We start from the raw sequence: 17,690 nt of genomic DNA on the forward strand, positions 1-17,690 counted from the left end.
CAGTAAACTTTCACTAGGAGACACTCATGGTATCAATTCTTTCCATCTTTCTTTTCATACTTGGTCAGCAGCCTACATCCCTCTTTCTCCTAACAAAATGAAGCACACTGTTTTAGTTTTTACTTGACCTATTCCATGTTTCCTATCCTGGACCTTAGCCATGAGCATGAGCATGTGTGGAAGTGGAATCATGCCAGATTCCAAGGTAGTTGTAGGTGTGTGTGCTGAAATAACTGTTCCATTTCCTCCCTGGTGGATGCAGGTATGGTGGGGGGCCGTGTTCGGTGCACATTCACCGTGGCTTCCATGAACGGGGCTTCCTGCTAACCTCAGCCCGTGTCCGGCTAGGATGGCCCAGGGGTTCCGGCCTCTCAGTTAGAATTTTTAGTTTATTTTGAGTCTCCACCTGTGGGTGAATGAGCCTCAGGGTCTGTGTGGACAGTTGGCTGTGGTGGGTAAGGCTCCTCTCCCCGGCGAGAGGTGCGGATGGTGGCCTGGTCAGAATTTAACCCCGACTCCTGGAGAAACGGGAGCACTCTGTACCATCTGAACGCTGGGTGAGGTCTGCCACCTGCCACCCAGACCCTCAAGATGGTTAGCAGCCCTGAAGCATTTGTGCTAAAGCTGGACATACACAGTAGACATGGCTTTGTTAATGCCACGATCTGTCGAGCTCTCTGGTTTCCCTGAGCTGTCGCCATACCAGCACAGCGATTCATTCATTTGACGCAGTGATTTTCAACCAGGGTGCCCAGGAATTTTTAAAACAGGCACTACCTGACTGTTAGTCAGGGCACTGACCTCTTTTTCCTTACGTTGTCAAATTAAAAAAGTGATAACAGTCAATGCAACAATAGCTGTCTGGTATGAATGAATCAAAATTATACCTATTTTTTTTGTCAGATCAGCAAAAACTATATATGTTGGTGTTCCGCAGAATTTTAGTAATTAGTCTACTTGGGCCACAAGATGAAAAAGGTTGAAAACCGCTGATTTAATGTGACATGCCTTCAGTGCTGGGGCCACATCTTTGAAGATTTTTACAGCCTGTTCACTCTTAAGTTCATTTACTTAAGAAACTGCAATTTCGTGTCTTACAAGTGAAAGGTGGAATGGCGTGTTTGTGGTGCTTAAAAATGAGTGAGTGCATGTGTGTGCCCCAGGTCGGTGCTTAGTCTGCGCCCACGCCACGACTGAGGACGAGGCCATCACCTCACGGAATCTAATGGTGCTCATTCTGTTTCTTTGTCCAGCCCCTTCTATGGAGAAGACTTCTACTGTGAAATTCCTCGGAGTTTTCGTCACCTGTCCTTTTACATCTTCGATAGAGACGTTTTCCGCAGGGACTCCATCATAGGTAGGTACTTCGGTGGGTGTCGCATTCTGGTGTGAGTGGATGTCTCTTCCAGGCATCCTGTCTGAGACAGCAGAGGCGAGCGGCGTTTTCAGCCTGGGCTTTCTGGCTGTGCTCAGCAGCAGCAGGAAAAGGCCTAGGCAGCCGGCTAGCCTGGCGGTGGCATCTCCCAGGGCTGGCACAGGCCGCTGAGTCCCGGCCTGGCAGCCTGTGGAGGGGCTTCACAGCATAAGATCACGTGGGAGAGACCAGCACATGCCAGTAAAGCCTTGGGAGCTGTCCTTTAAGATGAGGATACAGCAACCTCAAACCTTCTTCAAATGACCCCCGAGGGCTCCTCCAGGGGGCTGTGTGCAGGGGAGAACCCCTCCCCCCACCCCCAGGCCACCCCTGTTCCTGACTCCAACACCCTCCATAGGCCATCAGATGGTATTGGATGCTCTCAGAGACATTGGGGTGATCTTATAGGTATTGGGGCCTTCACAGAGGCATTGGGGTGCTTTCAGAGGTATTGGGGTATTTTCAGAAGTGTTGTGGTGTCCTTAGACATATTGGGGCTCTCAGAGGTTTTGAGTTCCTCTCAGAGGTACTGGAGTGTTTTCAGAGGTATTAGGGTGCTCTCAGTATTGGGGGGTGTTCTCAGAGATACTGGGGTATGCTCAGAAGCATTGGGGTGCTCTCAGGAATGTGGAGTATTAGCAGTATTGTGGTGCTCTCAGAAGTATTGGGGTATGCTCAGAGGCACTAACATTTCAGTGGGGGACTCCTAGGGAGAGTGAGACCCAACCTGAATGTGGAGGACAGGTGGAATAGCATAGAAGCTTCCTGAGTTCAGTAGTGCACCTGTGTTCCTATTCATGTTTACTGTGGCCCCAAAAATAGAATCAAGAAGTCAAACATGAGCACGATTGTAGTTGCTGGAATCCAAGCACCATGTAACGTCCGTGTGGTGGCCTTGGCCTTTCCCGGGAGGGAGGCTCTTGGGTAGAGGACTTGGCATTTGAAGTGCCCTTGAGTCACGCAGACAGTTGATCACCTTTTCTCTGGATCAGGCTTGGGGTTCCGAACGGCTCCTACTCACTGCCCAGACCTCTTGAGCAGGTCACCCACGTAGCCAGTAGGGATGTTTCATCCAGACCGCAGCGGCCTCCCAGCAGCACACAGTACAGTTGGCCGCCTTCCCTGCAGCTCTTGCTCAGCCTCTGGCCTCACCCCCTCTGGCATTTACTCCCAGCCTGCTGGGCTTCTACGCTGCCTCCTTAGTTCTCAGCCTTTGGGTCCAGCTTCCCTGCAGGATCCCTGTGGTATCTCGAGGCATCTCGGATGCATCATGCTGAACTCAGAGAGGCCACCAAAGGTTCCTCATTGCTGAGTAAACCCTGTACCTGCTGCTTCCTCGCCCTCCTAGCTGCCCCGCCAAGACTTGGAGTTCAGTTCCTGCAGGTGCCGCCACATCACGCTACACCAAACATGTCAAACTCAAAGGCTAACACGGGCCAAATAAATGAGGCATGTAGCTCACAGACTGCGAGTTTGACATGCTTGCCCTACACCGAGCTTTCGCTTGCTTGGACTGTAGCCTGCATGGCCTCAGAGTTTGCCCCACGAGAAGATAAGACACTCCTCCCTTCACGGCATTTTCTTTGTGTGGGCCGTAAGCATCTCCTCCCAGTTAAAGCTGACCACTGACATCCCACTGTACTTACGAAAAAGCTCAGAACATGGCTAGGGCCCAGAAGTGATTCCATCGTGTCTGTCCCCAACATCTGGCTTTGGCTTAGGAGGCAGTCACTAAACATTTGTGAAAAGAATGGACGATGTTTGAAAATACCTCTACGCATTCCATTTATTCCATTTTAGAAATTCAATCTGTTTTATAGATAGTTTCCCATCTGAAGAAACTCTTTTCTGGAAGTTCATGCTTCCATTTTAGAGCCTGATTTATTTTTAAAAATATTGCCAAGTTTAAGGCCACACTGCCTGATTTGGCCTGGAAAAGGAAGTCCACACTCCCTAGCATGCAGTCAAGACCTTTCATAATCTGACCACATTGTCCTCTGGGCTTAGCTTCTCAATGGCCTTTCTAGCCATCTCAACATAAACACACGTGTACATTCACACACATGTGTAGCACCCCACTTGTGCCCCTGTGCAGGCCTCTACCCTCTTAATACTAGAAACCTTTTTAATATATCTCAGTTTTCTGAAACCTGACTAGTCCCACAGTGATGAGCTCAGATGCTGTCTATCTTCAAGCAGCATGCTCCTCCTTTGCTCCTGGGGAGTATGTTAAAATCCAGGTACCCAAGCCCCCGCCTATGCTGCTGGATCCAGATGGTCCAGGGGCTGAACCTAGAATTCCACAGTTTTATTAAGTTTCTCAGGGTGACATTTACAGTTAGAAGGAAACTAACATGTGCTGAATGCTTATATATGCCAGGCATAAAAGCATGCCATTTATCCTTTGTATTAACCCCAGGAAGTAGATATTCCCTCTATTTGCTATATCAAGAAGAAACTGAGGCTCAGAGAAGATAAGACACTTGTCTGAAGATGCATAGCTAACAGGTGGTGAGCCAACAAGTCAGACATTTCCTGTCATATTTGTAGAGAAGTGAGTACCAGCGTTGGCAGAGACTTGGGAGGAGAAAGGTGTCTGCACCTGCTTAGTCATCCCATGAAGTCATCTCCCTCCCTGAAGACTCCTCAGTGGGTGCTGCCTATCCCCAGAACTTGCTCTCACTCTGGATCTAATTTTCATCCTGCCTAATGTGAGAGAGGTGGCTTCCCAGAATTCAATCTGAACCTTTTATATTTTAATCAGGCATTTGGATAGCATTTAGATTTATGCTTTCTCTGGGACTCTGACGATGCGTGAGTGTGAGAGCGTTCCTAAACCTAAGTGATTTGGACTGACTAGAGCAGTGGTTGGCAAACCGCGGCTCACGAGCCACATGCGGCTCTTTGGCCCCTTGAGTGTGGCTCTTCCACAAAATACCACGTACCCTAATTTAGTTAATAACAATATACCTACCTATATAGTTTAAGTTTAAAAAATTTGGCTCTCAAAAGAAATTTCAATCGTTGTACTGTTGATATTTGGATCCGTTGACTAATGAGTTTGCCGACCACTGGACTAGAGGAAGGGAAAGCAGTAGTCACCTTCTCTGCCAGAATCACCAGATCTGCGGGGTCTACAGCAGTTGGGGGGCTGGAGAAAGTGACAAACACATCCTGCTGCTCTGCCTTCCAGTTGTTCCATGACCGGCAGAGAGGGGTTGTGCCTTAGTACCCCCTCCTCTGCCCTCCCCTCTCCCACACCCACCTACATCCCCTCCCTTTCCTTCCTTTCCAATCGCATGCTCCATCATTTCCTTCTCTCCTTCACCCTGTTTTCCTTTTTAGGATCTTGGTCCACATGTGAATTTCTCCTTTAGTCCATGCGCGTGGCTTATTTCCTACCCTGAGTCATCTCCATGAGCCATCACAACGCCTCTTACTTCATCTATTAAAGTTGGGCAAATAAGGCTTCCAAGACAGTGCAAACGTAGGGCTTAGCAAAGAAACAGGTGGGGCAGTGGGGAGCCTTTATACAGAAGCAGGACGTGTTGATGCTTGCTTTATTTAGGCTAGGGTGGCTTAGTTGAAGAATAATAAAACTTTATGAAAGTTTTACCAAGCATTCATGTGTTGAGACTTAAGTGAACTCTGTTGCTTATACTAAAAACGTGTTGCATACAAGTAGATAGAGTTTAGTGTCTGATCCTAGGAAGTTAAACCCAACTATCTGATATTAATGAGCCATCTGGTGTATCAATGAGCTGCACTTTTGTTATCATTTCTTCCATCTTCCATACTCTCACTCTGGAAAAATGGTAAGTGCTGCCTGTTTTTTCTGCAGCTATCTGGCAGGAATTCATATTGTAGGAAAGGAGGAGACATGTAAAGTGAAAGTATCTGGTGCATATCTGTTCTAATCATGTATATAAAAATACTTAGCACTTACTATGTGCAGGTATTGTTCTAGGTGCTTTACAAATATTGACTCATTTCATATTCACAATTCTGTGAAGTAGGTGCATTTTTCAGATGAGGAAACTGGTACAGACAAGTCACACGGCTTTTGGGTGGTGTTCAGACCTTGGCAGCCAGGTTCCCAAGTCTGTGCTACTGAGCTCTCGACCTTATTTCAGATTATGCTTCATTGCCTGTATTTAGAGGCAATAGTTGATTGAATGTGGAGCCTGATGGGGGGCGGGCAGGGAAGGAGAAGTCCAAGGTGGCTTCTGGTTATGGGTTTAAAACACCAGGTGGATGGTGGGTGGTGGGACATAGATGGGGCTGGAAAATGGTGGATGGTGGTGGTGGTGGTGGTGGTGGAAGGTGGGTGGGAGATGGTGATGGTGATGGCAGAAGAATGTGTTATTCATATCAGAACAAAATACCATCCTCCATGATCCACTACTACCATCCCCTCCAGTGAGCTATAGTTTGCTATCACCATCCTCCATCCTCCTCTCATTATGTATCAACTACCCAACATTCATCATTCATCCTCTGTCCTGTATGACTCTCCACTCACCACCTACCATTTGCCAACCACCATCACCATTCTACCACCTTTCACTCATCACCTACCATCTACAATCCACTGCCACCCATCATCCACCATCACCATCCACCACTCTTTACCCATCATGTATTATCCACCACCTGCCATCGATCATTTGTCTATCTTCTACCTCTCCAGCTGTGACTTACTAGCTACATCTATACCCATCCATTATCTACCATTTATCATCACTACCACCACTCCCCCCATCACCATGCACCATCCACCATCACTATTCACCCTCTTCCATCATCCATCATTACTGTTCACCACTCCTACTCATCTATACTGGCTACCTTCTACCACCACCCACCATCCACCACCCACCATCACTATCCACCACCTTCTACCCATCACCTACGATCCACCAATCATCTCTCCTCCACCATTACTTACCATCCACCATCCTCAAGCCCTCCTCCTATCCCTTGACCCACCATTCCTTTCCCACTACCACTGTCCACAGTTTTTCAGCTCCATCTGTATCCTGCTACCAAAAATTCATTTGGTGAAAACCCATAACCCAGGAGTCATCCTGGATTCCCCATCCCCATTTATATCTGTCTCAGCCCCTGACATACGTCTCCTCTTTATTGGAATGGGGCCATGTGATTGTGGAATACTTCCTTTTTAGGTGTCTACATATAAACATCAGAGCCTTGCAGTAGATTTACTTTCCCCTGAAGAGGGTAGCTCTCTGCAGGCACAGGATAATATGTGGCAGATGTGGGCCAAAGGCCAGGGAGGCCTACCGCTGCAAACCCTGTTGGTCGAAAGTGGATACTCATCCTCTTCCACCAAAAGCTCCTTTCACCTTGTGCCTCCTCTGGTGTGAGCTGCCTTGAGTGCACCCGCCCTCCTGCTTTCCCAGTCCAGGGAAGACGCATGGGTGGTGGGCTTCCACCTGGCAGATAACAAGAAATTCAAATTCAAAAACTCTAAAGGCAGCTTCGGTGCTGTGGTAGCATAAAGTGGTGCTTATGGCGGAATGATCCAGGCCTCTGGTGTTGTTTCTGGCAGTATAGCCCAGAGCTTCACATACTTGTTAAAATGCAGGTGCTGATGCATGGGTCTGGGAAGGGCCAGAGAGCCTGCATTTCCAATGGATAACATTCTTGGAAACTGCTGTGATTTAAGTAGAAACACCTGGAGTTTGTTCAGGAAATACTTGGCATGGATCTCCTAGGAACTCAGATAATTCACATCTGACTTCATTTTTAATATGGAACTGTGATAGGAGCTTCCCAACAGAATCCTTAACACTGAAGGAACTGATAAAGAAGGGTTTGCAAGCAGACAGTGCACATTTTCCAGGTCTTGAGGGATCTTCGTTGGTGTGATGGGCCTGGAATTCAGATCTGACCATGGGACTCCACTGCTCAGGTCCTGCAGGTCTCCCTTTGCCTCAAGATGACTCCCAAACCCTTAGCTTGACGTTCATGCCCTTTGTGATTGCCCTGCCGAGGGCTTCCTCCTTCCTGACCTCCTTGATCCCAGACGTGGGCCCAGGTCCTCCTGATTCCTTCCAGTCTCTCTCCTGGTGCCCCCTACCTCCTGGCCTTGGCTCACACTGCCTCCTCTGCATGGCGCCCACCTCTGGCCCTTCACTCCATCCCATGCCCACCTGGCTACTGCTGCCCATCTGAGACCCTGGTTAGCCAGAGACGACACCTGAGCGAGCTGCCCTTCCGTGTGTGTGTTCTCTGTGGCTTCACCGGCTGGAGCATTTCTGTTGCTTTTTGTCACATGTTCATTGGACTACACTTCCTATGGCCTGGAGCTCCTTGAGGATTTATCTCTATCCAACACCTACTGGGTGCACCAAGGTTTGTTCAAGGAGGGATGGAAAGAAGCAGGAGAGGGAAGAGCAAAGTGTAGAATCTTAAGCTGCCTGGTTAGAAGTTGACATTTTACCCAGTGACACTGTGGCTGCATTGGATACACCCGTGTGATAGGTGAAAGTGAATATGGAGATAGAGTATTGGCCTTAGTGATTGGCTCAGATTATACTAGAATGGAGAGGATATCCACTAATCCTTGGAGGCATAGGAAAACTTTTTTGAGTGGTAATCCTAAGGAAAAAACATGTTTAAGTATTTTTGTACATTTTAACCAGAGAACCTGGTCACATTGGTTCTGGGGTTATTTCCCCTTAAAATAATCAAAATAAGTTCTTCATTAATCATTCTGTTTAAGGTACCTACTAATTTTGAAGATAACCAGCAAAATCATGGCTTAGCCATTCTTGGTGGCTTTAAAATTATGGTGTGTCGGTTGCAATTGGACTTAGATGTTTTCACTGTCGTTTTTACAGCTGTAAAAATAAGTGGCTGTCTGAATCTCCAGGAATAATTTAAAGTTATGACTAGTAATTTTGTTGTTACAGTATGAGAAGCCAAGTTCTAGGGTATAAATTTGTATCACGGAAATGAGCACAGTGTCATTGGCTTCTCACGGTCTCCTGTGTCTGATCTGCTGGCCTCGTGCCAGCAGGAGCCCACACTCACCTTCAGGTTTTCCTGGTGCGGTGCACGTGTGCCCCTCTGAGGGTCCAGTCCAGAAGGGAGGGGTGTATCCAGTGAGGGTGCCACCAACTTTGTTCTTTTCCAAACTCTTTTTGCTATTCTAGGACTTTGAATTGACATTTACATATCTTAATCAGCTTCTTTAAAAAATTTTTTTTTCAACCATAGTTTATATTCATACCATTCTGCACCGGTTTCAGATGTACAGCAAAGTGGCTGAAAAACCATGCACTCTACAAAGGTCCCCCACTGCCCAAGTACCCACCTGGCCCCATACCCAGTTATCTGAATATTATTGACAATATTCTCCATGCTGCAGTCCGCATCTCTGTGACTATTCTGCAACTACCAATTTGTACTGCTTTTTTACCCAGTCCCCACTCCCCCTCCCTTCTGACAGCTGGCAGTCTGTTCTTTATGAGTCTGTTTCTATCTTGTTTCTTTGTTTCTTTTGTTCATTAGATTCCACATATAAGTGAAATCATATGGTATTTGTTTTTCTCTGAGTGGCTTATTTCACTTAGCATAATGCCCTCTAGGCCCATACATGCTGTAACAAAAGGTAAGATTTCCTTCTCTTTTACATTGTGTAAATGTACCACAGCTTTTTTATCCACTCATCTACTAATGGACACTTGGATTGCTCCCATATCGTGACTATTGTAAATAATGCTGCACTGAACATAGGGTGCATATATTCTTTCAAATTAGTGTCTTGGGTTTCTTCGGATATATTCCCAGAAGTGAAATTGCTTGGCATGAAGGCAGTTCCATTTTTAACTTTTTGAGGAACCTCCACATTGTTTTCCACAGTGGTTGCACCAATCTGCATTCCCACCAACAGTGTTCGAGGTTTCCTTTCCTCAACATCCCTGCCAACACTTGTTGTTTGTTGATTTATTGATGATACCCATTCTTACAGGTGTGAGGTGATATCTCATTTTGGTTTTGATTTCTTTGATGTTTTATTAACATAATTTCCTAAATGACTGAGATTGCTTTGATCTATAGGTTAATTTGGGGAGAATTAACATCTTAACAAAATTTCAGTCTTCAGATGTTCTGACATGGTATATCTTTCCATGTACTTGGGCCTTCCTTAATTTCTTTCATCAGTGTTTGCAATGTTTTTTCAGCATACACATCTTGCAGACATTGCACACACACACACACACACACACATTTATTTATCCTTATATATTTTGTTTTTGATGGAGTAGACAAAGATTTTTTTTAGGTAGTATACTAAAATCACAAGCCATAAAAACATCACTTTGTGAAAGATACTGTTGTTGTTTTCAATTTTCAATTTTTATTGTCATTGCTTCTATGCATAAACACAATTGATATTTATGCATTGACTTTGTATTCTGCGGTCTTACTAAACACAGCTATTCTACTAGCTTGTCTTGTAGATTTTCCTATAGATTTTGTGAGTAAAGACTTATTTCTTCCTTTCCAGTCTACATGCCCTTGTTTCTTTCTCTTGCTTTCATGCACTGGCTAGGATACCAGGTTGAACAGGAGAGATGAGAACAAACTTCTCTTCCGCTGGCTTAGTCTCAGGGAAGTGTTGGGCTGTGCCTCATTGAGTCTGCTCTTAATTGGCTTCTTGCAGGTTTCACCCCATGATTCGCCTTCCCCCAGGTGCTCTGCCGCCTCTGTACCTGGTTTCCCACATCACTCGCCCTCTGATGAACTACCTGGTGTGCTCTGTCTTCTGAACAGACCCTGACAGGTACAGCACCCACGGAGGAAATCATACACGGGGATTTTAGTGGTGAAAGGCAGGTAGCACCGCTCTGTCTAAATGAGAAAGTGAGGCCCAGAGTGGTTTAGCGAACTGTTAATTTCACTCTGATAGATTGGGACAGGCCTGCGGATTAAGGCATTTAAGTCAACACTGTGGTTGTGGATCAGGTGTTCTCTCAGAACAGCACTTAGAAACACTAATACACATGTTTTAAAAAGTACACGTTTGTAGAGTCTTGACTGTGACTGAGCTCTTGAAGGATAGACTGGAAGCTGGTGACCAAGGTGACCCTTGAGTCAGGAGCTATGTAGCAGGGGAAATAGGAAGGTATTCTTGGCTGTATTTTATGTATTTTTAAATGTTTCATATTTTGTACTATGTTTCTGTATTGCCGACTTAATATTACATTAAGTACTTCCAGAAGTAATGATGTGTAAGTTGTAGGATTCATATAAGCATTAGATACATGACTTCTCCCTATGACAGTTAAAGCTCAAAAGCATTGCAATTGCGTAACATTTCAAACTGCAAATGTAATCCTCTTACCCAGCTGAACTAATCATGGAGTCGGAATATTTTTACTTTTTTTTTTCAATGAAATATGTTGCCCAACTCAGTTCCAAGAAATGTTTCGTTTCATGTGGCTTTATTTTTGCAAAACTCAAAGTCATATTCCCATGGGGGAAAGAGTTTTACTGGAGCCAAGCAGAGAGGAAGGAGTCTTCTTTTGGGGGCTGTTCTTCCTGGTGACCGGGTGTGCGGAAGGACAGATGGCCAGAGGTGGCAGGACCCACCGCCAGGACCTCAGCAGGACACCCACCACGTGGATTAGTGATGGAAGGGGAGGACCGAGGCTTAGGGAGGGGCCTGAGATGAGCCCTGAGGTCGCCATTCTGCCCTTGTAACGTGATGCTTGTTGGAGGATGTTCCACAGGGCCTGTAATTTGGGTCTCTCTGAATTTCTGTGGAATATACTCTTTCTGCAGCATGTGTCTGCTGTGTGTTTCCTGCATCTGTCGCTCTTCCTCTCCCACCTGCAGACTTTGACTGTGTGCAGTGGCTTAAACCGTTATGTAGTGTGTGGCTGGACAGGATTCGGCTCCAGATGGCCCTGCCTGGTCAGAGCTGGACCATTGAGGTTGGACGTGGGCAATGGTGTTGACCCTTGGAATGCTCACCTGCTGTGTCCACTTCACAGGTGGGCAAAAGTGCTGGTTGTGTGGAATTAACTGGCCTGGACCCGAGGAGCCCTGGCTGAATGATTCCGGGGTCTTTCCCAAGTCTCTTTTGCGTGTGGAGAGTGTGAGGCAGTTACCTTCCTTTTGAGAACATGAGATGATGAAAATTTGCTGAAGTAACAAATGGCACAATGACGGACAGATTGAGATTGAAGGCAGGTATTGGTGGGAGTGAATGGTCTCAACTCTCTGGACGCCTTCACCCTCTGGCACTTGGACCCGCTTTTTCATGTTTGTTTTGCCTTTCAAATGCACCATCTGTATTGGTGGGTGAGTCTTTGGGGTCTGGAGTCCAGAGCAGAGTTCAGTTGGCCGAGTTCTTGGAACAAGGTGTAAGGACCATGGGAGAGGAAATCTTGTCCTCTGCCCCGTGAAGTTCTTTGGCTGGGGCTCTGTAAATTGGACGGACAGAATACAGATTCACAGAGAGAAGCAAACAGTTCATTAATGCCTGCAGCACACACCGTGTGGGGGAACCTCAACACCAAGTAACTCGGAGTGTTAGACTTGGATTGGCATGGCATCTTAGCAAAGGAATAACACACTTCAGAGATGGTCAAGGCAAAGGAAAATGATTTTAGGCCTCCAAGGGTGGCAGGCCGTGGGCGGTAAATATATGGGAAAATGAATGGAGTAGGTTTTTTGTGTGCAGGACCATCTTGGTGCCAACTTTCCACTTCCTCATGGCCATGGAACTTTCAGGAGAGGGACTGGGGCAGCCCATTTCTCAGCAGTGTCTGCATGTAGTCAGATAAGGGAAGCTCCAGGAGGATATCTTTCTGCATCTGCTGGTTCTCATTTGCCGTGAACTAACCTGCGTATACACGTGTGCCACTGTGACTGCAGGCCTGACACACACACACACATGCATACATACGTGTATTATACAAGCTGACTACACATTGTGTACACAGCATGCACACACTATGTAGGCTTAATATACATATGTACACACATTATGTAAGTGGAAAGTGGAATGCACACCCACATACACACTTGTGTACACACTATATATGCTAAATATGTACAGGTTGTATTCTAAGCTACAGCTCATACAGGTACAAACACACACACACACACACACACACATTTCCATGAAATCCTTGTCACAGCCTTACGAACGAGCACTGCCCTGTGTCCACTTTGCAGCATGGATGTTGAGGCAGGAGGTGATGGTGATGTGGCACGGCCTGGTCTCACTGCCAGTGTGGCCCAGCAACTGCCTCCAGTGCTCCCTCCCTCACCCCCTCCTACATTCTTCCAAGTCCTGAGCAGTTCACTGTGTAAACGCCTGACAGAGCTGTTTTCTCCTCTGTAGGAAATAACCCCCACCTAGTGCCCCACCTTGCTAAAACCACCTGGGTAACATGCAAGTAGTAAAGTGCTCATACAAGGCGGCCCTGTCCACACCCAGGCTGTGCTCCCAGTGTGAGAACAGGCAGACCTGTGACCACCGTGGAAGTGACATATGACACTTGTTCTGCTAATAGGGTGGGGCGCGGGCACCTTCAAGATGAAATGTTGCATACACTGATCTTACATAGAGGAAGACAGCGTGGCATTATCAATTTACCCCGTTATTTGTTTTGGATTATACCATTTGAAATTATTGGCAGTAACTTATGAACCTTGTTGGGCCTGGAGGATTTGTTCTCTCCTGTGACTGCTTTCCCTCTGCTCTGTTTTAGGGAAGGTGGCCATTCAGAAGGAAGACCTGCAGAAGTACCATAACAGGGACACCTGGTTTCAGCTGCAGCACGTTGACGCTGACTCAGAAGTTCAGGTGAGACCCTCGGCGGAGCCCGTGGAACACTGGAGGTCTTGGGGAATGGAAGACTTGATTGTGGTTAAAGGAATAGATACAGGGTTTTGGTCCTAACAGGGAATCATGTTTAGCAAATTGTGTCCTTGTATTTATAGTAAGTATAGGCTTGCTAATTTTGTTTGTGCAGTTGGTGATTGTCACACTTTGTCATGCATGATTGAAGCACCTTTAAAAAAAACAAATGTGAGAGAGCAATACCATAATGAAGGTGAAGAGAAAATATGGGTAAGAAAAATGAAGCTGTAGGTGAGAAGAGCACACAGAGCCTCCCACGGCAAGTCCCTGTGCTTGTTGGAGGTCACTGCATGTATTGTCAAGCTCCCTGCACTCAGCAAAGAAGCATCTAGAGTTAAAAGAAGTGGCCACTCTGAACGGGTTCCCATCCTCTGAGGGTCCTGGGCTCACCCTGGCTCACCTGGGCGATGTGTTAACTGGGACTGACGTCCCTATCCAGTGGAAGGAGCTGAGCCCCTAGCAGGGGAGACAGCGTGGTTCCAGGATCCCAACCCTTCCCTTTAAGGCTGCCCTTGGTTGGCCCTGCTGAGTGTCCAGGAGCCCATCTGAATACCTGTGAAGAGGGTGGCTGCGTCTTCTCTTGGGACCCTGGCTTGTGTGGCTTCCAGTCAAGCCTGTTCCATGCCAGTATCCAGAATTCCAAGACTGGGACCCACGGCCGGACAGCACAGCGCCCTGATGCTGAGACACACCAGTGTTTTATCAGTGGGTCTGTGAGACGCTGGGGTGTGGCAGGGGTGCCTGCCAAGCACAGGGTCTCTGGCACAGGCAGGCCTGGCTCAGAGCTCTGTGCCCCCAACCACTAGTGAGGTATGCCAGCAGTGTCCTCTCCAAGCCATAGTCTCCTCTGTAAAGCGGGGTGTTGTGAACAGCTGGGCAGTGTCTGACACGTTGCCGTAGGCCTTCCTCTGGCCCTGCCTGGCATGCAGCATTCCTGGGCTCCTCGCCCAGCATCTGGAGCCGGCTGGCCCTTGGGTCCTCATGCTTCCTCCTAAAACCTCGGCCTCAGATGAACTCTGAGGGGGAAGGCAACGGGGTTCAGGGTTGCTGCCTGGTGAGGCTGTGGGGTGCACTGGCCTTGTGCCCACTGGAAGGATCCACACACTTTAACAAAGAGGCAGCCAGAGGGAAGGTTGAGGAGCTGAGCCAAAGGGAAGCAATCGTAATGGTGCTTCACGCTTAATTAATTCTGACCCAGGGGCCCAATCATGCCGAGTAAATTAGAAAGCACTGTAATTACTGCAGAACTAGTGACTGCCCAGAGTTGGGAGCAGAGTTCCAACAGTGAAGATGGATGACGACCCGAATAGCCAGCCCACCGTGCCACTCAGGTGACTGGGCAGTCTCGTCTTTAGACAGGAGGCTCCAGAAGCCACGTGCTGTGCAGTGGTGCTCTGAAATGGAACCATTCCCCCTTTTTATTTGGACTGTTTACCCCGTCACTTTTATTCTGAAATAACACAGCCTGTGGCACCATAATCAAAATGGCTGTTACCCAGATTTAAGTTGGATTTTATTGGCAAGTGTGATTTTTCTTTTTATCTTGCCTTTTTTTTCTTTTAATTTTGAAATGGTGATGGATTCACAGGAAGTCACAAAAAAGTGCACAAGGAATAATGATTAGCAAACTGTGTGCTCTCCTACGTATACTTAAAGACTTAAAATAGTGAGGAGGCCCATGTTCCTTCCCCATTTCCCCCGTGGTACATGCTGTGTACCTGGGGGGAGACCACAGCCAGGACACTGACATTCCCATGCTGCAGACCTCACTAAGGTCTCACCAGTTCCACATGTCCGCATGTGTGCGTGTGCATGTGTGTGCACAAGTGCATGTGGATATTCTGTGCAGCTTATCACATGTGTGTGCTTGCATGTGTGCACATGTGTGTGCACATGTGTATCCTGTGCAGTTTATCACGTGGGTAAAGTTGTGTAATCACCACCACAATTAATATCCAAAACTGCTCCGTCAGCACAAATCTTATAAATAAACGTGGGTGTGTGTGTTCATTGTACAGATGTGTAAAATATTTTCACTGTTCCATAACTGATGTCCTCTGCACGCCCGTGGACAAGTCCCTCGTCCTTCTGAGCCTAGTCCTTACCGTGTATGAGATGGGATACTGACCCTCGCTGGGCCAGTCTCCTCGGAACTTGTGAATTATGAACGGCAAATGCATTATCATCATAACTCTGAAGAGAAGGAGGAAGGACAGTGTTTACTGGTTGTTCGCTAAGTTCCAGGCAAGGAGCTGGAACTTTGCTTAGGGTAGTTAGTTCTTAGAGAGTGCCCACGCATGAAGTGGCCACACCACCATGGAAGCAACCCCAGATTCAAACTGGCCTTTCAAGGTGCAGGTGCCACCTTTTCCTGCAGCCACAGTTTTGTTTTGAAATGTCACATTTACGGTCTTTAGAGGGGCAGAGGATGGCGTATATTTTCTTGAATCCATCTGTTGTATAATTCATAGTAAAATACATGTGTTCAACCCCGGCTGGGGTGGTTCAGGGGTTGAGAGTCGACCTATGAACCAGGAGGGCACAGTTTGATTCCCAATCAGGGCACATGCCCGGGTTGCGGCCTGTTTCTCTCTCTCTCTCTCTTTCTCCCTCTCTGAAAACAATAAAAATATATTTTTAAAAATCTATAATAATAAAAGCGTAATATGCAAATCGACCAAATGGCCGAGCAGCGGAATGACCGTCCGGACGACCCTCCTCAGAGCCGGGGCTGCGAAGGCCTACTCTTGCATCAGGATCTAGTAATAAAATAAAAGGCATGTGTCCGAGAGAATCACAAAACTGGAGCCAACAAGAGATCAGTGAGTCGCAGAATGGAGGGAAAGGACGATTTAAAGAATGCCTTGCTCCCTTCTGGAATTGATGTTTTTAAAGGCCTCTGGTAGATCACTTTATTGAAAAGAATTAGTCGCTTCTGTTCCTTCCCTGACCCTTCATGGGTAACAGAACGAGGCGACTGGCAGGAATGGCCTTGTCCGTGGTCTGTGCTGCACAGCCAGTCACAGCTGCCAGAACGTACGCTTGAACCTGGAAGGCTCCCTTTGCCCCATGCCTTGCGTTCTTCTACTGGGAGGGAGGTCGTCCCCACGCATCCATCTGAGCCGACCCCCCCTGGAGCCGCAAGTGAGTCCTCCCCGGACTCCTCCAGGGACGCTCAGCAGCCGCTGAGCTCTGCTTTGTGCTGTTTCATTTTAGTGAACTGTTATGGAAGTAGATATCCAGAAAAGAGCTCAGCTGAGCCATCCCAGCAAACCCCAGCAGCCGCATCCAGATCGTCTCTGAGAATGTGACTCGTGTCAGATAATCCTACTTGAAGGATTTCCCAATCGGGGTCCGCAGCTGTCCACACACCAGGACCCAGCTTGAATCTTTCTAAGGGTTTACGGAATTGCAGGAAGGAAAGGGCAAGGCCAGGCTCCTTCCTCCCCCCCGACTCACCTTGACGTGTGTAGCCGAGCAGGTTGACGCTCAGACTGGCACCTGCGCCCAGTGCTCTGTGAGCCCAGAAGCCAGCTGTGCAGAGGCTGCGCCTCAAAAACCCCACTTCCTGCTTGTGCTGATGTGTGAGGTGTGGCCCTCAGCCCCTCTGGGCGTCAGCACCCGTGGCTGGGTTGTTTGTGCTGGAGGTGGTGCGATGCCCACACCGCATGAGGCGTGGCCGAACCGTCTGTGACTCTGCGTAATAACAGATGTGAACTCCTGAACTGCAGATCTACGAGTTACTTTCTGGGGGGGAAGTCCTTTCAGTCGTGGACAGTGTTTGTATTGTTTTGTTTTACCTCATACCACCCTCTCCCAAATCCCCACAAAAAGGTGACAACACGAATTAGCTGACGGTGTCTGCCACCTTGGTAAGGAAGTGTGTGCCCCCGAGAGGAAACGTGCGCAGCCACGGGGTCTGCTGCTGTGGACTTGCCGGCCTCTTCTGGGAAAAACAGGAAGCAGGACGGTGAGCTCGGCGTCAGCAGCGGGCTCCTTCTCACCCCAGACACCGTCTTTCACTTCTTAGAAGCCCATTTAGAATGAATTAGTGAAATGTCAGTCTGAATGGCCATGGCCCATGACAGAGTTGGCGCCCAGTGCATTTGGGAAGGCGGTGAGGAACCAGACGTGTGATACAGAGCATGTGACCGTTGTGGATACGTTCTCACTCCGCTGTATCACACACTCTTGTCCTGCGTTTGTTTAGAGGGCAGGCTGTCGGTGGCTGTAAGCCTCAGTATTCTCATCTTAACAGAGGACGGCCGTGGCTGTTTCATGGGCTGTGCTGAGATTACGGGATGATTCGAAAGCTCTAAACCCTGGCGGTGCAGAGTGAAAGGGAGCCACGGGAGATGAGCTTTGTCA

General features: G+C 47.7%; 1 protein-coding gene across 1 annotated transcript in view; it reads left to right on the top strand.

Annotated features, from left to right (window-relative positions):
• RASA3 (RAS p21 protein activator 3) overlaps positions 1-17,690 on the top strand; it is a 120,819-nt gene that overhangs the window by 60,482 nt on the left and 42,647 nt on the right. Inside the window, exons 3-4 of the mRNA XM_080660933.1 lie at positions 1,254-1,357; positions 13,171-13,265. Of these exons, the coding sequence (XP_080517059.1) occupies positions 1,254-1,357; positions 13,171-13,265 (199 nt within the window). The remainder of the gene's footprint in view (positions 1-1,253; positions 1,358-13,170; positions 13,266-17,690) is intronic.

This window comes from Plecotus auritus (assembly GCF_963455305.1).
Source record: "Plecotus auritus genome assembly, chromosome: 3".
NCBI classification, from domain to species: domain Eukaryota; kingdom Metazoa; phylum Chordata; class Mammalia; order Chiroptera; family Vespertilionidae; genus Plecotus; species Plecotus auritus.